This window comes from Chrysochloris asiatica, unplaced genomic scaffold (genome assembly GCF_000296735.1).
Source record: "Chrysochloris asiatica unplaced genomic scaffold, ChrAsi1.0 scaffold00127, whole genome shotgun sequence".
Lineage (NCBI taxonomy): Eukaryota > Metazoa > Chordata > Mammalia > Afrosoricida > Chrysochloridae > Chrysochloris > Chrysochloris asiatica.
The window spans coordinates 3228025-3250613 of NW_006408645.1; the positions used below are offsets into that span (position 1 = coordinate 3228025).

Sequence of the window (22589 nt, forward strand, 5' to 3'; positions counted from 1 at the left end):
GAAGCCCTGAGCCTTCACTGTCTCACTGTGGACAGAAGAACAGACTGCGGACGGAAGCCCTGAGCCTTCACTGTCTCACTGTGAACAGAAGAACCCAGCAGAGGGCAGAGTGAGATGAGGGCTCAGCAGGGAGAGGGGCCTCCGACAGGGTCTTCCGTATGCCCCTTTGAACTCTGAAAATCCAGAATCCTAGTATCACTGATGCCCTGTCAGAAGAGAGGAGATCCCTTTGGGGCCTGGAGTGCCTTACATTTATGGAAAGATGGCTGTGAGCTCACCAGAACCTGACTAGAACCCTGAGTTGGGGGCACAGGAGAAGGGAAGGAGTCTGTACAAAAAGTGGGGTGTGCATGCAGGATAGTGGCAGGAAGAAGACAAGAGGGCAGGCATCTGGATGATTCTGGGACAAAGATACACATGTGCAATGCTGAGAGGAACATTCATGAGAGAATACACATTGTGAATGAGTGTCTAGAGCATGGCAGGCCATCTATGCAGTACTGTCTACATACGTGTCAGGATGGTGTGTGGAGTAGTGTACAGTGTACCATTGTGTGTGTGTGTGACAGGCGCCATCTGACTTAGACAAGTGTGTGCCTCCACTGACCAGCATGTTCTCCTGTGGTTGGAGCACCAGCAGCTTGTCCTCTTCTGCAGTCTCCTCACATGCCTGTTGCTGGTTAGGACCAGAAGTTCTGAGACTGGTCCCATCTTGAGAAATGGAAAAAGGCTTGGAGACCAGGAGCCGGAAGGAGTGTGGGATTTCTGTTGTGTTGGTCAACTTCAGGTGGTGGGTATTCACCAACTCACTCAGCACCTGACAGCAACAGAGGTGGGGAGGAGTGAGGAGGGGACTCAGTGTCAGGCCTGTTCTCCACAAGGGCCCAGAGGGACATTTGAGGTAAATGGATGAGGCTGGGGTCGCAGCACACTCACCCCAGAGCAGGGCTCTTCAGGAATGAGTTCACTGGCTTGGTGCTGGAATTCCATGCCGTCACCATAGTCCAGCTCCACACTCAGCCTGCTCAACAACATGCATGGCTGGCTCAGGTCAGGCCTCTGAGCAACCCCCTGGCTGTCCATACTCCTGCTCACTGGACCTGTGGCCATCCTTTCCATAATTTACCCGTTGGCTTCTTCCTGCCCTTTCCTATTGTTCTTGCTCCTAGAACCCTAACTGGTCCCCACCAGTGTGCAGTGAGGGTGTGCACAAAGGGATGGAGGATGTTCAGGCAGCCTCGTAGACTCACTGTGCAGGCCTTACGTAGCCATGCAGGTCTAGTCTCAGGGGTCCCACAGCAAAGTCTTGCAGCCGGCGCCTCCTCCCTGGAATCTCCCTGTCGACCTGCCAAGCCAGAGCCTAGTCGGCTCACGGTGGTCCCTGGGCTGAGCAGCCAGGTGCTGGCTAGTAGAGAGAGGGTCCGAAGGGCTCACCTCACTGTCCAAGCTCATGAAGCCTAGGGCGTAGCCAGTGCACTCCACCTTGTTCAAGATGTCGGGGCTGAGGACCATGGGTGTGAAGGAGATGGAGATAGTGCTGCTACTCCCAGCAGGGACCACCTGGCACAGACAGCAGCCTCAGCACTGCCCTGTGCCCACTGGCCATCCAGCTCAGATGCTCAGAGGTAGCGCCCAGCTTTCCACCTGACTCACCACCTGCCTAGGTCTGACAGAGTACAGGGAGGTGCAGGGTACCCCCTCATGCTCCTGCAGGATGACTGAGATGATCTGTGTGGCCTTGGTGCTGTCATGGGGGCTGCTCTCAGCCTGTCATGAAAACCGTCCCCAGGTTTATACAACTGGTCTGTCCATGTGTTGCTAGCTTTCAGAATGGCCAGCTTACCTCCCCTACCATCCTCTACTCACAGAATGGACAGTTTCATGGCTGCTGCATTCGGATTCATCGGAGGGACATGGAGACCCGAAGTTGCTGGCCTCAGGGCTCTCAGGACACATGAGTTCATTCCCAGCTTGGTCACGTAGCGGGAAGGGTGGCCCATAAAACACCAGTAACTCCACCAGCTGCTCCTCCCTGTCTTCTGGAGAATAGGTCTCCCAGTCCAGGCGAATGTCTATGGCAGATACAGGAAACAGGCAAGTAATAAGAAAAGAAGACAGGTCTCCCTATGCCCCCATCTCCTCTGCCTATTCTCCCACTCGGAGTGTAAGGGGGCCTCTCTTCCCCTGTAATGCCACTTCCAGGCAACTCTTCTGATTAAAACTCTTCAGGCTACAGCACCATTGACTCTCCTCCCTGTCACTTCTATACCTCAGACTCCTGAGAATAACACGTTATCTCCAACTGCAAATGCAGCAAACAGATCTCCTCTCCTGCTGGCCTCTGTGCTGACCACCCGGAATCCTCCAACCTCTGCATTCCCTCATTTGTTTCCAAATATGCTTTAGCCCCATTGATTTCAGCTCCTTCCCTGGCCAGGAGAGTCTTCAGGAGCTGTCATGCCAACCCTTGGCTTGCTAGGATCCTCCATCCTTCCACCCAGCTGGCAAAACCTACTAGTAGATGAACTCAAGTTTCTGAATACTACTGGAGAAAAAAAATCCCCCAAGCTAAGCAGATTGTCAACCCCATTTAAGTCTGTCTCCAACTAACCTGAGCCCCCATGTTGTCCTTCTCCCCACGTTCCCAGTGAGATTTCCTGCCCATGTGAGCTCTTCACCAGGACAGCCAAGCCTTCCTTACTGTCCCCAGTGATAGCTCCTGACGCTCACCTCATCTTCCAGAAGCTCCAAATCAAAAAGCCCTGTCCCAAGCCTACATGTGTTTGGAACTCTGCCATCATCCCATCCCTCCTGCCTTCCATCCTGCTCCTCCGGCTTGGGGACCAGTCATAACCAGCAGGTATACCTTCTCCTTTCTATCATCATCCCCTCATTGCACCTAACAACCTGCCCATAGCAAGGCCAGGTCTCCCCTGTCAGAAACAGGCCCTAAGTTAAAGGTTCTCTTCTTTGTAGTAAGCGTCTAGGACAAATTGTTATACCTTCCCTCAGTCCTCCTGAATACTTATAATGACAGGTTCTTGGCTAGGGTACCCAACGCCCAAGATTCCTGATCTGGTATTTCTGAGAATATATCCACGAAAACCACTCCCACCAAGGCCCTCCATATCCAAAGTTCAATGAATAATCTTTTAAGTAGAAATAGAAAAATGTGCATCTGATTATGAGCACTTAGAAAGGGAAGGTAACCACTAATGGAGAGAAAGGAAAGGAAAGAAATTCCAAATTTAACAAAAGGAAACCAGAGTAGTGATTTGATCAAATCACAAAAGCAGTAAGAAAAATCACAAGGGAAGATGGACAAGGAGGGGTCGGAGCTTGAAATGGCAGATCAGTTAGAAGCACAATGAGGACCTCTGCAGCAATAATACAGAATACCAGATGAAGCAGGTTCAGGGGATGGCCCCAGGACTCTGAACCACATATAAAGGAATATTTAGAAAGTGTGAAGGCTTACAGCCAATGGCGTTTGTAGCAGAAGCAAGAAAACTGGTGTTTTTTTTTTCTGATTGGCCGGCCTCAGCAGCTCCTTGGGCAAGACAGAGCAGGGGAAGGACCAGTGCCACTATGGATGCCTTACCAATCCTCCGAAATAAAGGTGTGGACATTAGTTTTTTTTGTCTCTGTTCACTGGTCTCTCATCTGCACACCTCCATTCTTGTGACTAGAGGGGGTGCCTGAGTGAGAAGACACCCACCCCCGGAGGATTCTACTAGGCATGTGCATAAGCCTGCTCAGCAAAATTTAAAGGGAAAGGCCCTGCTTAAAACCAAACAGCACAAAATGGCCCACTGCCGACCCTGAACTGAAGACTGGACGGGGTTTGTAGAGTGGGCAGAGAGGCAAGTTAAAAAGGAAACAGGCTGAAAATTAAATCCCGAATTACATCATAAGGACCAACAGTGACATCTTGAAATTTCTCAAGCGACCTTGAAAGCAAGAAGTCAAGAGCTAGATGTTAAAGTTATTCTCATATTGTGCTACAGAATATTTTTTCTTTTTTTTTTCTCTTTTCTGCGAGTAAAGACTACAGTATCCAATCTGTCTTTTTTGCTGTTGCTGTTTTGTTTTTTTTGATCTCCTCTTTATCTTTAGGGGGCTCTTCTCTCCCTACATTACCCAAGAAGAGACAGCAAGTACAATCATATAGGCAAGCTACAATCATTCTCTAGAAAACCCCACCATCCATGCAAGACCCAATACCTGCTGCTGTACACCAAACAGGCAGCCAACACATGCTAGAATTACTCCGAGTTGAGTAATAAGAAGAGTGAAAACGGAAGCCCATCTCCTGATCACATCTACCTGGAGGCATTCAGAAAGCATAATAAAACATCAACATCCATTCATCTAATTACTGAGTTCACAGCTAACTATTCAAGATGCCCAAGAAACAGATGACCATATGTCCAGAAACAAGACAGAATGACTGGGACAGATGAGCAGGAGATAGATCCAGACATCACACTGGAGGGAGGGCAGGCTTTGGAAATGCCTAAGAAGGAATTCAGGAGAATGATAATGAGGTGCAGCCAAGTACTCCACACAGAGGGTGAGAAAAACAACGAAGAAGTCAGGAAAGCGCTACAGGAATAATCAAACAAAATAGATACAGCATTGGAAATAATCCAAAACCTACAGAAAGAGCTCCAGATGATTAATAATACAATGAAAGGGAAAAAAGAGTAGAATTGAAGAGATAGAAGCCAGAACTAGTGAGCTAAAAGGTAAATCTCTCAACACTACGTAGATAGAAGAACAAACACAAAAAAGGACTAAAAAAATCTGAAGAAGGCCTAAGATTCATGTTGGACAACATGAAGAGGAATAACTTAAGAATTACTGGCATTCCAGAAAAAGAACTATCACACAAGGCCACAGACAAGATAGTTGAAGATTTTCTGGAAGAAAAATTTCCTAACATCCTGAAAAGTGAAAAGATAAGCATTCAAGAAGCTCAATGAACCCCAGGAAGGATAGACCCTAAAAGACAATCACCAAGACATACAATAATCAAGCTCTCCAAAATTAAAGATAAAGACAGGATCCTGAAAATAGCTAGGGAAAAGAGAAGTGTAACATACAAAGGCAAGCAAATCAGTTAAGCTTGGATATCTCAACAAAAACCACGCAGACAAGAAGGCAATGGGGAGACACATATAAAACCCTGAAAGAAAAAAACTGCCATCCAAGAATCCTCTACCCAGCAAAGATGTCAATCAAATACGATGGTGAAATCAAAACATTCCAGGATAAACAGAAGCTAAGGGATTTTCCCAAAGCCAACCCTGCTATGAAAAACATCCTAAAGGAAGTTCTGTGGACTGAGAGCCAACAAGAACAGACAACAACTACAGAATGACGTATGTGGCAGCATCACCCTGAACTCAATTAACAAATGAAGAGTCAAGAACAGAATAAAATTATAAGAACAGAGGATCTGGGAAGTCAGTCTATGATCAAAACAATTACAATGTTAAAGAAGGTAAACACAGAGAAACAGAGATCCAGGTGGTGGGAAGGTCAGGTGGATTACAGGATAAAATAGACTGTCTTAAATGGAGGGTAGAACTAATGGAATATAAAGTAACCACAATGGGGTTGGGATGGGGTGTTTAGTTTGGGTTTTGGGGAGCACAATACAAGAAGTGGGGAGGAGGTGGAAGAACAAGATAGATAGGGCAACACTGAGACAGGTTTGCATGTCCTAGTGGGACAGAGGTAAATAGTGATGCATACTCAACCTTGGAACAACAGGGCTCTGGGATACAGGGATATAGGTATAGCTTGAAAAGGGTAAATAATAGTAAAATCCTTGAGTGCCTTATGAATATTAGTTTCCCTTGCCTACTGTTGTAAAATAGACACTTGAGTGGGATAGAAAACAATGTTGGGAAACATGATTAGAGAAAACTTGTAAGCCCATCTTCAGCCTATCAACTGACTGGAATACCTAAAAGGGATTCTAGAACTTGCCCAGTGAAATAGAAAGCCTTTATAGCGTATAGGTGGAATCTATACCTTTATACCTTAGGTGGAATCCTGAGTCTCATCCAGAACTTTCTGAAGTGGGACAGTCCCACGAGAAAGGATAAGCAGACCATCCTGAAATAGCTACAGTGACAGAAGATACATCTTCAAAGAAAGATCAGGAAAAACCCAAAACAAAAATGTCATGACTGGCTACTACCAAGAATAAGCGAGCTGTTCACCCAGAAAACATCAAGGCTAGAAACAAGTTTTTCAGGACCAACTCCCACCTAAGACAAACTCAAAGGGAATACACAAACAAGCATGTAAGCTTGCTGGTGACCACATTGGTCTACTGGTGAGTGGAAGTGGGGGAAAGGCAACAATGAGGAAATGGGCTGAGTTCAACCCCAGTCCATTGAAAACTGTTAACCTGGAGATGACACAGAGAAGAGGAAAGGCTGATTGGTTCAAAGTGTGGTCAGATCTGAGGACACTTGAGCCCATGGACAAGGACTTAGCCACAGAGGGCTAGAGCTGTGAAGCATCCAGCTGATATAAAGTGAAGGGAGATACACAAGAACACCCAAACTTGCATAAAGTACCCTTTTGACCTAGCCTCGATGGTTTGATAATCTGAACTCAAGTAGAGGAAGACTGAAAAAAAAAAAAAAAAAAAAATTTTTTTTTTTTTGGATAAAGGAAACAAGGATAAATTGCTACAATATGACGAACCTGACCTATACTCAGAAAGGGAAAGAGTCTTCACATCAAGTATCAATGCTATCCCATTTGTGCACAAGGTAGATAGGGACAGGCAACTTACACATTGGCTACCTAAAATGAGGGGGGAAGTGACTGGTTTACAAGGTTTCAAGAGGGAGTTTAGTTTAAGAGTATGGGGGGAAAGAAAGTGTCCCCACTGAATAGCTGTCCCTTGTGTAGATGGGTCTGGTGAAAAAAGATGGGGATAAGATTCGTATGATTCAATAGTAATTGTTATCATGACTAACTGCGACTGTCACAATTGTAAAGGTAGAAGTTCTATAACAAAAACAGGGGAGTGGTTAATCTTACAGTCCAGAAACAGAGGAACCTAGGACCATGGGGAGAGAAGCGCACAAGCAGAATGCAGGACCTTATCCAGAGAAGCAGTAGTGCCAGAGATGGAGGCAGAGATGGGGTTATGGAGATGGGGAGCGGCTGAGGACTCTAGATTCATAGGAAGAGAGGAACTAAGAGCTGGTGGCCAGGAGGCAGACTTGTAGAATGTGCCCTTTGGAGATGTAAATTTTTACATATGCCTGAGTGTTTGTTTTTAAAAAGCTAAACTGGATAGAGAGAAATACTGTTAACTGATGATACATGGATTACAATCATTGTGATAAAACAAGGTGTATGAATTGTTGAATGTAAAACTGATGATATGCCCTGTAAACTTTTACTCAATTCACAATAAAAACCTTAAATTAAAAAAACAAAAAAAACTGCACAGATCTAGTAGACAAGTAAGGTCATAGAGCAAAGGTTTTCTACCCTATTAGAATCAGCTGAGGAGCTTTTAAAAAACAACAGTACCCAGGGTCTGCTCATGTTGTTGGTGTTAGGTGTCTGGTGTTAGGTGCCGTGGAGTGAGTTCTAATGCAGTGACCCTGTATAGGAGTTTCGAAGCCATCAGTGTTTATGGGGGAGCTAAAATGCCACATTTTTCTCCTGTGGACCAGCTGGTAAGTTATACCAACAACCTTGTTAGCAGCTTTGTGCTTAACTGACATCATCACAGCTCCCAGCCAGCCCATAGACTCACAATCAGTGGACCTAAGGCGGGTTCCAGCCTCAGGATTCCTTCAACTCTCTAGGTGACTTGATGTGCACAGCTAGGTTGGTTCCCTCATGCCTCTGAGCTGTTTGCTCTTTCTGCTGCCTACAACACTCTTCATCTCAATATTTCCTCAGCACAAGCTGGCTCACCCTGGGCAAGCTTGGTCAATCCTCCCTCCACTCCAAGCTCCCCACTCTTTCTCCCTCTCCCTCTCTCCCTCTCTCTCTTACACCCATCCCCCCCCCACACACACCCTCAGATGCCTCCATAGCAACTACAGAGGTGTGGGCTCCTGAGTCCTCTTCATGGGCCCGCATGTCCCAGACCCCTCCCAGCCTGCCTAGCACAAGCACAGATTATACCAGAAGCCCCCTGGGGTCTTACCACAGGGGCTGGAGTTATTCAGGCGAAGGACCCGGGTGACTGTGTCTCCTCCAGAGAGTGAGGTGCCGAACCTAGGGGCAGGGAGGTCACGGCCAGCACAATCACAGCCAGGTAGGATTACTGTCAGAAGGGGGCTAGTGGTAGGGAGACTGAGGCAGGGAGCAAGCATCACTCTCTGTTCTTGCCACAGAGTCAACCAAACCGAGGTTGAGAGGCCTTCCCATGCAGAACCTTGTGAGCTAACTCAGGGCTGCTCAGTGCCCTGGCAACTCCTACCCCATACTGTGCTCACTGTACTGATTTCAGCCAGTTGGTGTGAGGGGGACCCTGGTTCTGGTACTAACCTTGGGCCACACTGACTACCCACTTCATCTACAACTCAAAAGCCTTCAGAGATGTGCAGATGGTAATCATGTCCCCTGAGGTGTCTCTCCACCAGGTTAGCCCTGTCCTGGGATCTTCTTGCTGGGTGGCCCCAAGTATCACCAGTCCAGCTTGAAAGCAAGAAGCCTGTGTGGGCAGCCCAGGCTGGAACACAAAGGGAGCTCAGACCTGAGGGCTTGGGGGCCACTGGGAACCAGGATACAGCACCTGATGGTGGGCTCCTTGAGAGGCTGGTCAACAGTATAGTAGGTGGTCCTCTGGGAGCTGATGGGACAGCCCACCACAGCCATGTGCACTGGGATGACAGCTGGAGGCAGGTTCCCCACCTGCCAACACACACCAGTCCTTTGCCATTCCTGTCCTGGCCTGCAGCCACACTCCCCAGCTCCCCATTCCCCTCTTCCTGCCAGCCAGGTCTCTGCAGTTTGGTCACAGCCATCAGATGCCTGTTCCAGAGCCAGAGGCCTGGGGCTGCCCTGCTTCCCAGCATGCCTCCCCTTCCCTTTCCTTTCACCTGCTTTCCCTCCCCAGCCTGAAGTCACCTTCCCGCCTTCACTATTTTGCCTTCCCAAGATCCCATCTACAAATTTCTGTGTTTTTTCATTACAAAGATTTTGTCTTTCTCTGACAGTACGAAGTAATACACACAGTTTTGTTTTTTAAATTAAAATACAAAATGTGATAATGATCCTTAATTCTGCTTTAACCAGCATGTTCCCTATTAACATGTTACCGCACAACTGTCCAGATTTTCTTTTGTAGAATAAAACAAATGTTTTTTTTGTGTGAGTATGTGATGATCTTAATCTTTCCTACCCTCTCCCTCGCTTTCTGTTTCTTCTTTTCTTCTATCTGAGACTATGCTGAGAAGAACAGGTAAGCTGGCATGAATGTATCTGTACACATACGCACTTGTTACTCGGTTCTTTGTAACATGCTGTCGAGTTGGTTGTTAACTCACAGTGACCTTGTATAGGCTTTCTGAGCAGATGGTGGGTTTGAACAGTTAACCTTATGGTTAGCAGTCCAGTGTGTATCCTACAGTGCTTATCCCTACCTTAGGGAAACTATAAATATGGGGGTCCAGCACATTTCAAAAGTGCCTGCAGAAGGGTGTTCCTCATTTACCCCCCCAATGAGCCCCTTCCTGCCTTCCCCTATCACGTTCACCAACTTTTAAAGCTTGCCCTTTTGACAAAATGAGTATATCATTGTTATGCAACTTGCTTTTCTTTAGTTACTAGTTGTTGTCAAGTGCTGTCGAGTTGGTTCCAACCCAAAGCAACCCTGGATAGTGTTTCCAAGAAGCAGCTGGTGAGCTTGAACTGCTGACCTTGTGGTTCAAACCAGCTTTGCAGTTCAGCACATTAACTCACAGTGCCACACCAAGACTGGAAGCATTGGCATATTTTGTATATTTACTGGCCATGTTATTTGTCTTTCTGCGAGCTGCTTGTTTTAATTCTGCCCATTTGAGAAGCTTTATTCTTTCTTGTTATTAAGAACGCTTTGTCTATTAAAGGTGCCCCGCTGCCACTCTAGGTTAGGGTTAGGGTTGTTAACCATCAGATTGGCAGTTCAAACCCACCAGCCTCTCTGCTCCTGTAAATAGTCTTGGAAACCCTCTCAAGGGTCACTGAGTCGGAACTGACTCATTGACATTGGGCTTGCCTATTAAGGTGGAGCTGTATGATAAGCACTGGACTGCTAGCAACACCAGCTGCACCCTGAAATCCCTATTCAGGATCACTATGAGGTAGAACAGACCCAACAAAACTTAACAACATGCATAATACAGTTGATCTAAACCAACTATCTAATTGTTCAAGTTACTAAATAGTCCATGAAAATCTTCTATGTAATAACAAAATACTACAGAATAATACAGAGTCTGGGTGTGGTGCTGTAGGATAAGCACTGCACAGCCAACAGAAAGGCTGGTGGTTCAAATCTACCAACTACTCCTCAAAAACCCTATCTAGGGCCTCCGTAAGTCAGAACTTGATGGCACTTAACAATAATACTATAGAATAACATGCACATCTCTCTCCCTTTCCCCCATATGTACAGTAGGTTACGTGTGCTGAATGCATGCATAAAGGAATGGACCGATGGGTTAGTGAATGAATACCTGGAGGGCTTGGTGAGGATGTGGCTCTGCCCCACCACCTCTAACTCCCACACCAGGGGTGTGACCATTGCCCCTTGAGCTCTGAGCCAGGCAGCTAGCCCATGGGATTCCTCTACTCTCCGCAGTGTGCTCCCCACCCTGCATTTCATGGGAAAAGGTATGGAAGGTTTTATTGCTCATGAGTTAACACCCCAAGAGGTTCCTGCAGACTTGAATGGCCACCCTGAGCTCGGTGGGGTTTGCCTTTCAACCTGGTAAGTGTTGAGAAGTTGTGGGTCAGGCGTGAGAGGGGCGCAGACCTGAGTGGAAGCCTCCCCTCCCCTGAGCCGAGGTCGCACGTCCTTACCATGCAGATGAGGTTGTCCCAGTATTCGCCCCACATGTTTGCACAGCCCGTGATGCCAATGCTGAGCTGCTGGTAGGCTCCCAGCATGCCTCTGGAAACATGGGGGGAAAAGGCAGCTCCTTTCCCATGAGACAACATGCTTTTCATAAAATCTGGGGGAGAACCAAGAGTGACAATTCAGGGCCCTGGGGTGGGAATGTGGTCCAAATCCTAGGCATCAGCAAACCATTTTTATAGACAAGTCACCCTACAGTCTTGCTTTGGTCAGGCTGGTAGCGTAGTGGTTACGAATTGGGCTGCGACCCTTAAAGTCAACAGTTCGAAACTACCAGCTGTCCCGCAGGAGAAAGGTAAGGCTTTCTGCTCCCATAAAGATTTACAGCCCCAGAAACCATATACAGGGTCACTAAAAGTTGGAACTGACTCCATGGCACATAACCACCAAACACGCCTTCATCCTGGGAGCCTAGGGGCTAGCGGGCTCAGGGCCCTTCCTAGTTAGCCTTTCTCGTCTAAGAGGCCAGACTGCAGTTTCAGCCCTCCTTTATGGGTTACCAGTTATCCCAAATCACATCCAGGCTCTTTGCCCAAGTCTTATGCCCTACTGGGGAGATGGCCTCATTTGAGAGAGGAACCACTATCAGGTAACAGGGGCATGATTATCTTGGTGACCTAGGCTAGATAAGACTTGTGTGGGATCTCTAGTCCTGTCCCATAGCCTCACAAGGCCGCAGGGAACTCGGCTCTGACCATGGCCTGGACTCAGCAGCACCCGCCCTGTTGGCTCTTACCCAGCTTTTCTCGCTTGGCCAGATGCTCTTGAATCCGTGCCGTCTTTAGCAGGGCAGGAGCCAAGTCAAGGCTTTATAAGATGGACACACAGAAGTAAAATTAAGCCATAAAAGTGTTTCCCAAGACTTGAGTCTCTGCCCATGACAAACAGCATCCCACCCGGTGCCCATTCAAGTAAAGTGGCCCTGCTTGCTCTCCCAGGGAGAGCTGCTCAGGTCTCTTCTCACCTCCTTTCCAGTCTTCGCTTTCACTGCTTCCCTAGGAAGGGCCCCAAATGACTCCAGCAGCAGGCCATTTGCCAGCTCCAGACCCCTAGGGCAGTCCTGTGTCCTTGTGGCCCTGGATACACACCCTCCCCATCTCTGGCCCAGTGTTCAGAAATGGCGCCTTTCCAGTTGCTCCCTCCGATCTTTGCCCAGCCTCAGGTGCACACTGATTTTTCCAGAACAGAAAACTGTCCTTGCCTGCCCGACCCCTCCCCTGTCCACAACAGTGCTCCTTAAAGGTGGGCTCCTCTGCCTTAGGAGATTAGGGGGCAAGGTGTCAGGCAGCAGCATGCTAGCAAATTGGATTTCAAAGAAACAACAACAAATAAACAAACCTGAATTTGTTGTGTTTGCCAATTTCTGTGGTGTAAATACTTTCACTGTGGCCAATTTCCAGGTTCAGCCTTGAAAAATGCTACCCTAATAACTGGTTCTCCTGAGCTCTAGCACACCTGAGTGTGTTTGTGTCTGGGTAAACAATGCTCCAGGTCTTACCTCTGCCCTTGACCACAGTAGCTCTGCTGATGCCTGTCTTATCCACTGGGTGTCTTCAGCAGATCACTCTCTGCCTGCCTTGCCCTCCAACATACCAGCCCAGACACTCTGTTCATTGTTCTTGGAATACATTCAGGCTCCCTCACTGCCACACCTTTGCCCACACAGTTCTTTCCACATGAGGAACTCATCCACAAATCCAAATACTTGCAGGTCTATCAGCAGTCCTCCACCTCAGCAGGTCAGGATGAGGAGAAATAGCCACATTGTTGCCTCTCCTACAGGCCCATTCACTGTCTGGGAGGTGGGCAGCAGGAGCCATGCCTTTGCGTGTCCTTCCCCCACCCTCACCCCATGACCATCTATAAAATCACATCCTCCCACCCTGCACACCAACAAACATCTGTGGTCACCCGAGCCACAAACAGGTCTAGGGGGTAAGCCCCACCCAACCACAGCCACCCTGGGACCTGCCTTAGAAAGATGCCAACTTACAGGCTGGTCTTTTTGCTCAGGTTCTTTTGCGGGCTTCCAAAATACTCAAAATTGAGGGTGAAAGGGGTCTGTATCGGGGAGTGGTTGGTCAGGATGAGCTGGCAGTTCACACAAGTTCTCAGTGGCACTGCTGAGCCCAAGTCCAGGCGGAGATCCTCTGGGTGGCCTGACCACTGCTCTGTGCTGAAGAAGCTGCCCCGTGCCCATGGGAACAGTGTTACACGTCACTCCTGGTCCAGCCCAGCCATACAGGAACTCAGCCTTGGGCCCCCTCCTCAGTGAACTACCACCCCACGGGTCCACCTCTCCTGCCCACCCTCTATGTCAAGAGAGCTCTATACAAGCTGTCCCTGGCCAGGGGCAGACTGAGCCCTCCACGGGAGGGAAGGCTCCAGTTACCTACAGCATGGTCCCTTGTCATCTCCTACCTGCCGTGACACATGCCACCAAGTGTGTAGGGAAACACCTCAGAGAGGGAGAAGCTGAAGTAGGGGACCTGTTCCACACAGAGGTGGTGAGGGGCCACAATAATACTGTGGGTTTTCCCTGGCTGTAGGAAGCAGTCAGGAGGAGACTGGTGCCAGAGGGGACACTGGTCCATCCTGGGCTCACCTCAACCCTTAGGCACCAGTCCTAGCCCTGGGCTCACCTTCTCTCTGAGCCCTCCACAGTGATGGTGATGGAAACTTGCAGTCCCTGGGGTTTCCCAGAAATGCCCAGGACAAGCGGCTTCTCCATGCCCGACACATGGCACGGGAGGGCCAGATCAGTCAGCTCTTCCTACAAGAAAAGCCCATCCCAGGTCACATCACTACAGGAAGACGTAGGGCTAGAGCCTCAGAGGATGGCCCTGATGGTCTCCCAGAACAGGGGCCATGGCTGTGGGGTGACTCTTTTAGGCTCATCTGTCTGGAAGGGTTCCTCAGTCCCCCCAATGAGTCACAGTTCACAGGTACAGACTCGGGGCTCAGCCCATGGCCCTCCTGTATGCCCCTTCCTTAGGCCGCATTGCTGAGTCTGCTCCAGACAGATGGGCAGGCTGACATGAGGTAAGACGTTTTAGAGTGGACTTCTGGAGAAGTCACACTTTTTGCTTGTGTTTTAACTTATGGTTTGTGTGTAACTTTACAAAGAAAATTAAGTTTCCCATTCAACAGTTTATGCATGTTTGTTTGTTTTTCATGACATTGTTTGCAAACTCTACATATAACTCTTCCCACTTCCTCCCTGTGCTCCCCATTTTCATTCACCCCTTTTTTCCATGTTCTGAGTATTTTTCAGCCCTTTTGATCGCATAAGGCTGATTATTCTAAAGAGCACAGTACCTCCCTGGTGTCAAAGTTAACATCAGAGATCTGTCTGTTACTCCACTGAAAGTTAATGTTTGGAAGTGGTCTCACAGACTCAAAAGTCTGGTCTTCATGATTTTGAATTTTTTTTTTTTTTTCTTAAATGTTTTATTGTGAATTATATGTGATAGTTTACATGGGAGAACATTAGTTTTACATTCATTCTATCAAGGCCCATCAATGCTTCAGAGAATGGCCTGGTGAGGACTAACACTGCTGTCAAAGACCAGGCACGGCCAGGGGCTCACAGGGCACAGCTATGCCTGATCAAGGCTTCCTGCACTGGAGTCCTTAGAGCAGGCCTGGCAGGAACAGAGACCCAAATTCAACACATCTCTTCTCTAGCCAAGAGGACCAGGATGGGACATGAGGTGGGACCTCCTTGCATTGACAGGTGCAGAGAGTTGGCAGGATGCCCTTGCAGGCATACAGGCCCCTCACTGCCCAATTTACCTGGGTGTGAGCAGTCAACTGCAAGGTGAGCCGGCGTTCCTCACTGGGGCCCAGCATGCCACATCTGGGGGAGACTGTCACAGTGCAGAGGGCTGCTTGGTGCCCCAGGAGCTAGCAGACATGTGGATGGATCTGTTATCACATGCTGGACTCTCAGGATGAACCTGGGGCCCAGAGAGTATGCTCAGACTATTCCCTGCTGCACAGGAAGCTGGCACACTGGGGGCTTATAAACAGACCCGACAAGGCTGGGTACTCACTTCTGGGGTATAAACCACTCTAACTCTCAGGGACCTGTTAAGGGGTTTCCTGACCTGGGAGGCCCAGGCTGAGGGGGAGCCAAGGGCAGATGCCTCTGATGTACATGGATGAGGCTCATCTCCCATGGCACTAAGCGCAGGCTCCGCATCATCCTGAAGGGCAGTGACACAACTGGGCTCCCAGCCGCTGCCCAGTCATGGGCTCCAGCAGCTGGAGGCCCCAGGTATGTTCACCAGAGATAGGGGGCAGGAATTCCTTGATGGCAGGACAAGAAAGAGTTCAACCAGAAGTGCTATCCCTGTGAGGAGTCGAGCGTTTGGGGCCACTAAGGGACAAGGGACAGGCTGAGGACCTTGTTCTGAGCGGTACAACCCCTCTTTCAAGGGCGTTTTAGCTGAGGGCTGCAGGTCTGGAGACCCAATAGTGTGAGCTCACTGACCTTGCCCCACTGGAACTGGGTGGGCAGGAGCGTGCCATTGATGAGTGTGGTGGCTGCCATCGTGGGTACATCCAGGTAGAGGTCGCTGAACTCCATGTGGCTGCTCTGCAGGTACACATGGGGCCTCTGCACCTCAGCATACACAGGAAGGTAGCTGGAATACAAAAGTGCCCCGAGTGGGGACAGGCTATCCAAGGTCACATAGAAAGGCAGAATGTTAATTCCCCGTGCAAAGAGCTCAGTATTCTGTAACTGAGGTGAGGGGAGAATGGGCTGGGAAGGATGCAGAGATTACAGCAGCTGACCTGACCACATGAGACTTACACTTTGCCCAGTATACCATCTAGAAACCAGTAGAAAGGGCCACAGACAACTGGGGAATGCTGTACCTGTGTCGAAAACAAGGTGTTATCTATGTGCATTATATCTAGAAATGTGACTGCTGTCATGAAAGAAAGGGAGAAAGATATGAAAGAAGAAAGGGAGGGAAGGTGGAAGGGAAACAGGAAAGCTGGTTATCAAAAGTTGACTCCAAATGTTGTCTTGTGAGAAGACGCCCTGCTGTTTGGGGATGGGAAGGATCCAGGAAGCACTGTGACAGGTGGCTTTCCTGATCCCAACTCTTCCCTTTAAGAGGACTATACACTCTGCACACTGCTATGAGGCCTACAGTGTTTCCTTGTAGATCAAATGCACTTCTGTCAATGGCAAGCTTGGCCATGTGACTTGCTTTACCCAATAGAAAGTGATAAGACATGATATCCACAGAGCAGAAAATTGCAGGAAAATTCAAACTATCTACCAACCTTCTTATTCTTGACTATAACCTGGCACAGAGGTATAACACCTTTCATGTAAAGTTCTCAAAATACAAATATACATTCTGACAAGTCACATAATTGTGTGTGTGTGTGTGTTGTGTGTATTTAATATTTTACTGTGAATCGGATGAAGGTTTAGAAGCAGATCAGTTTCCCATTCAACAAGTCATACATTTTGTTTCATGTGGTTGATTAAGTCACAAGACTTTGAAGGTGATCTGTTACACAGCCTTATCTCCAGAAAATAGACTAATAAAAGGACAGAGTAAAAAGCTTATCAAATTGTTTTCAAATTTATAGTTAGGAAAATACAAACTAATACAACAAGGTATTATTGCTCTTCTAGAATGGCTAAAATTAAAACGATTCAAAGAAAACATTGGCAAAGATGTACACTAATTTATGGAAAGAGAAAGCCTGTTTTAGCGAGCAATTTGACAGTGTTTATTAAAATGTAAAGCAAAATATACAGATAAAAATATCTAAGACATTCTGAAGAATAAGATGCAAAGATTTGCTTTACCAAATATTAAGAATATTTGTAAAGCTACTAAGCTCAATGGAGCAAAACAGACTGTCTAGACACAGAACCAGACACAAAGAAAATGTGTTTATGGGAACAGTACCATTACAGATTAGTGGGAAAACGATGAACGTTTCAGTAAATTACGGCAACTGGTTGCCCATTGTTGTTGTTGCTGTTAGGTGACACTGAGTTAGTTTCAAACTCACAGAGACCCTGTATAGAGTTTCTGAGGCTCTTAATCTTTACAGACACAGAAAGCCTTGTAACTTTCCTGTGGAGCAGCTGGTAGGTTCCAACTGTTGACCTTTCTGTTACCAGTCCAGTGCTTATTCTACAGAGCCACTGTGCAACAGTTGATTATCCAAAGAGGGGAAAATTAAATAGGTCTCCCAGCTCATAACAAACAAAGTAAGATAATTCCATGTGAACAGATATCCAGATACAAAAGGTTACTACCACCCATTTGACCTAGCTTCGATGGCTGGATGATCAGAACTCAACTAGAGGAAGATTAAAAAAAAATGATAAAAGAAACGAGTGTAAATTGCTACATTTTGACCTGTATTTACGGATATATTAGCCCAAAACACCAACTCTTTAATGAGTCTTCACATTAAAGGATCAAACCTATACCCTCTGTACACAGGGTGGATAGGGACAGGCAACTTAGTTACTGTCTATCTACCTATAAAGGCACGAAGTGACTTGCATACAAGTTTTAAAGAGAGAGTTTAGTTTCAGAGTGTGCTGGGGGAAGGCAAAATCCCCACTGAATAATTTTCTCTTGTCTAGCCGGGTCTGGTAAAAGGAGATGGGTATAAGACTCTTTTGATTCAAATAGTAATTGTTTATCATGACTAATTATGACTCTCACAACTGTAAAGGTAGAAGTTTTCTAACAGAAAGTGGGAGTACTGAACCTTACAGTCCAGAAATAGAGGACCCTAGGACCATCAAGGAAGAAGAACACAAGCAAAATGTGAGACCCTATCCAGAGGAGCAGTGACACCAGAGATGAGGACATAGAGAGAGCGAGCAACTGAGGACTCTAAACTCATGGAAAGAGAAAGACTGTGTGCTGGTGGCCAGGAGGCAGGCTTGTAAAATGTGCTCTTTGGTTGTTTAAATGATTACATATGCCCTTGAGTGCTTCTGTGTACATCAAAAAACAAACAAAAACCTAGAGGGCCTATAAGCAAATCCTGTTGAATGATGACACATGGAAGGGACTGTAATCATTGCAATGAAACAAAATACAACAGGATGAGTGTAAAATGATATTCTCCCATGTAAGCTACCACTCAATTCATAATAAAAGCTTAAAAAACAAACAAACCGCACAACAATTATGTGGAGCTCAGTAAGCGATGCTGTAGGGGTGAGGCAAGCTAAGAGTCCTACGACTCCTGCTTCTCAGAAGGAAGCAGTAATGATTGAGACCCAGCTTGGGATCACCCTAGGTAAGTCATGCTTAATCATATTACCTTTTATAATGGAACAGTTACACTAACAGGTTTGAGTGTTATAATATTATACTAAGACCTAGTTTTAACAAGGAATTAACAAGGTTTTTATTACTAAGGTGAATGACTTATTTGAGGCAGGGTCTTAAAGTTGGGTCCCATGTAGAAGAGGTGAATGAACAAGGACAATCATGTGTGGGTATGTTGTGGAGGACATTAAAGCCTCAGATGAAGGGGCTCTGGTTTCTGTACATTTTCTCATAGAGTTTCTTTGTATCATCTGTGCTTTTCCCCACCTGTGAATCTAACCCAGTAAAACTCTCCTTCACATAGAGTCACTAGTTTGTCACACAATAAACTAATCTTGAAGTAAAACAAGAGAAAAAAAATAAGGCTATTAACAAAATTTTTTAGAAAATAAAATGTATTTTATGACCTCAAGATAGAAAGGAAGTTTAAAAATATCATTCATAAAGCTCAAACCCAAAAGGAAAAGACTGATTATCTTTATTACAATAAAATGAAAACTTTCTGCTCATCAACAGTTAGGTAGACATGAAGGTATTTAGGTATTCTAAAATCAATCACCGTAATTCACATTAATAAGCTAAAGAAGAAAAACCATACAGTTATATAAATCGAAGGAGAAAAGTATTAGACAACATCCAACATCTACTTAAAGGAGCTCTGGTAGCACAGTGGTTACAAGTCGGGCTGCGAACCGCAAGGTTAGCAGTTCGAAACTACCAGTCATTCCCAGAGAGAAAGATGAGGCTTTCTGCTCCCATGAAGATTTACAGCCTCAGAAACCCTACACAGGGTCACTATAAGTTGGAACTGACTCCACAGCACATAATCACCACCACCACACCACCAACATCTACTTAAGATTAAAACTACTCACAGAGAAGAACTTCCTCAACTTGATTAAAAGCCTCTATAAAACATCTACAGCTTACATTATACTAAATGATGAAAACAATGGATACTAGGAATGAAGCAAAGTTGTCCACCTTTCATCACTCTTATTCAACAGAGTACTGGGAGTCCAAGCCCATGCAATAAGACAGGCAAAAGGAATACAGATTGGAAAGGAAGAAATAAAACTACCCTTACTCGCAAATGATGTAGCTATATACACAAATACCAATGAACCTGCCCACCCCCACGGGGCGGGGGGGAATCCTTCTACAACTAGGTAAGTGAATTTAGAGAGATTTCAGGATACAAGTCCAACACACAAACACACAAAATCAACTGCATATCCATATAATAATACAAGCCAATGTTTTGCTGCTATTCACAAGGTTTTCAGGAGCTAATCCCTCAGAAGTGGACCACCTACTATTCCTTCTTCCTACTGTTTCTGTTTCTGGTTTTAAATCAGGAAAGGTGTGCACACCAGAGCTGTGTCCTTTTACCACAGTTACTCAATGTGTAGGCTCAGCAGATCGCCCAAGAAGCTGGACAATATGAAGAACGTTACATCAGGCTTGAAGGTTTATTAATAACTTAGGATATGCAGATGAAACAGCCTTGCTTGCTCAAAGTGAAGAGGACTTAAAAGTATTTTCTGATGAAAATCAAAGAATACAGCCCTTCATACGGAATACAACTCAACGTAAAAAGAACACAAATCCTCACCTGTGGACCATTTATCTCCATGATAAATGGGGAAAAGATTGAAGTATCAAGGATTTCCTTTTACTTGGATCTACAATCAATGTTCATGGACGCCAGTAGTCAAGAAATCAAATGCTGTACTGCATCACGCAAATCTGTGGCAAAAAACCTTCTTAAAGAGTTAAAGGGCGAAGATGTCAGTTTGATGATTAAGGTGCACCTGACCCAAGCCTTGGTATTTTCAGTTTCTCAGAAGCATGTGAAAGTTGGTCAGTGAATAAAAAAGACTGGAGAAGAATAAATGCATTTGAATTACGGTATTAGAATAGAATATTGAAAGTACCATTGACTGCCAGAAGAATAAACAAATCTGTCTTGGAAAAAATATAGCCAGAATGTTTCTTAGAAGTGAGGCTGGTGAGGTTTTTCTTACCCAGTTTGTACATATTATCAACAGGAACCAGTCCCTGGGAAAAAAAAACTCATGCATGGTGGTGATTTAACAAACAAGAGGAAGACCGCCAATGAGATGGATGGATACAGTGGTTGGAACAATGGGCTCAAATATAACAATAACTGTAAGGATCAGGCAGTTTTATTTTGTTGTGCACAGGGTCATTATGAACCACAGCCAACTTGACAGCATCTAATAACATTAGTCAAAAAAAATTCAATACTATTTACAGTTGCTCCAAAGCAAATGAAATATTTTAAAATCTAATCAAACCATGTACAGGGTATGTGTGCTGAAAATGACAATACAGTGATGAGAAACAGAGATTTCTCCAAAATAAATGGAGAAATGTTTGGGTAGTAAAACTGGTTAAGCAGTCTATTAATCAAAAGGATGGCAATTTGATTCCAGCCAGAGGCACCTCAGAAGAAAGTCCTGGTGATCTTTTTTTCTGGAAGATCACAGTCACTGAAAACCCTCCAGACAACAACTAAAAGGTGGGAGGGTCAAGTCTGCCCAGAGGCTCTTTGGAAGAAAAGTTCAGCGATCTATCTAAGAAAGAAAAAAACCAAAACAGTCTTTGAAAACCTTGTTGGCAACAGTTCTGCCCTAACACATACAGGGTTCACCACAGTCAAAGCAGACTCTGTGGCAACTGGTTATACAGAAGGGGCTTCAAAAAGTTCATGGAAAAGTGGAATGAAAAGGTATGGAGCATCCAAATTGGCAAAGACGAAGTAAAACTCTATTTGTAGACGATATGATCCTATACATAGAAAACCCCAAAGACTCAGTAAAAAAGCTACTAGACCTCATTGGAAGATTCAGGAAAGTGGCAGGATAGAAGATCAACATACAAAAATTGGTTGGATTCCTCTATACCAATAATGACAGTGCTGAAAAGACATTAGGAAAGCAATACCATTTACAATAACCACCCAAAGGATGAAGTATCTAGGAATAAAATGTAACCAAAGAAACAAAGGACCTATACAAAGGAAACTACAAAATACAAGAAACCAAAAAACTACAAAACACTACTACAAGAAACCAAAAGAGACCTACAAAAATGGAAGAATGTACCATGCTCCTGGATAGGAAGACTTAACATTGTGAAAATGCGGATACTGCCCAAAGCAATTTACACATATAATGCAATCCCAATCCAGATTCCAACAATTCTTCAAAGAGATGGAAAAAACAATTACAAACTTTATATGAAGAGGAAAGAGACCTAGGATAAGCAAAGCATTGCTTAAGAAGAAGAATAAGGTTGGCAACCTCTCACTCCCTTATTTCAAAAATTACATGGCTACAGTGGTCAAAACAGCTTGGTACTGGTACTAGGTTAGGCAGTGAGCTGGGGGACCAAGTTATAAGATGTAGGCTGCCTTGACAAGCTCCAGATTCATTCATTTATTCATACATGCATTCAATAAATGTTTATTGAGTCCCCCCGCAAAAAAAAAAAAAGGCAATGGAATTTTTGACATGAGATTAAAGGAGAGAGAAATAAACAGATCAGAGGAAACCACAATTTGGGGTCCCTGCACTAAGAAGTTTCTAGATCCAGGGAAAGATGACGCCAAGCCATGGTGATCTCTAAGGAATTCCAGCCTACAGATGCTAACAAACGGAGACAGACTACTTTTCCCTAGAGTCCGGAGAGAGCGCCTTCTAGAGGCAGCAACCCTAACTTGGACTTTCGGCCTTCTAAATGGAGCCAGGAAGAGTGAAGACAATTGACGATGCATGGAAACAGCCCAGTGGATTAATGTACCATGTGAACCTCAGCCTCTACAACCTGAGACCAGAAAAGCCAGATGCTGCCCTGCTAATACTACTAACTGCTCTGAAAGGGATCACATTAGCTGGTTCTGAAGAAAGTGGCAGAAACATGTGAACCAAAATTCAAAATCATCAACAAGATCAAGCTAACTGGTCAGGTAGGGCCTGGTGGAATTCACCCTTCAGGCCTGGAACTGAACTCACCCCTGAGGCTCAATTTTCAGCCAAATAGTAAATAGGTCTATAATGAGACAAGGGAGGTACATATTCCTTAGAATATTCAACCATTTGAGATTAAAAAAAAAA

At 45.7% G+C, this 22589-nt stretch overlaps 1 protein-coding gene across 1 annotated transcript in view; it reads right to left on the bottom strand.

The window, feature by feature from the left end:
* DLEC1 (deleted in lung and esophageal cancer 1) overlaps window positions 1-22589 on the bottom strand; it is a 106308-nt gene that overhangs the window by 3360 nt on the left and 80359 nt on the right. Inside the window, exons 20-33 of the mRNA XM_006869184.1 lie at window positions 15609-15762; window positions 14909-15019; window positions 13756-13886; window positions 13107-13298; window positions 11850-11920; window positions 11059-11210; window positions 8789-8907; window positions 8198-8268; window positions 1867-2072; window positions 1654-1767; window positions 1435-1560; window positions 1251-1345; window positions 937-1021; window positions 608-817 (exon numbers count right to left, since the gene is read on the bottom strand). Of these exons, the coding sequence (XP_006869246.1) occupies window positions 608-817; window positions 937-1021; window positions 1251-1345; window positions 1435-1560; window positions 1654-1767; window positions 1867-2072; window positions 8198-8268; window positions 8789-8907; window positions 11059-11210; window positions 11850-11920; window positions 13107-13298; window positions 13756-13886; window positions 14909-15019; window positions 15609-15762 (1837 nt within the window). The remainder of the gene's footprint in view (window positions 1-607; window positions 818-936; window positions 1022-1250; window positions 1346-1434; window positions 1561-1653; window positions 1768-1866; window positions 2073-8197; window positions 8269-8788; window positions 8908-11058; window positions 11211-11849; window positions 11921-13106; window positions 13299-13755; window positions 13887-14908; window positions 15020-15608; window positions 15763-22589) is intronic.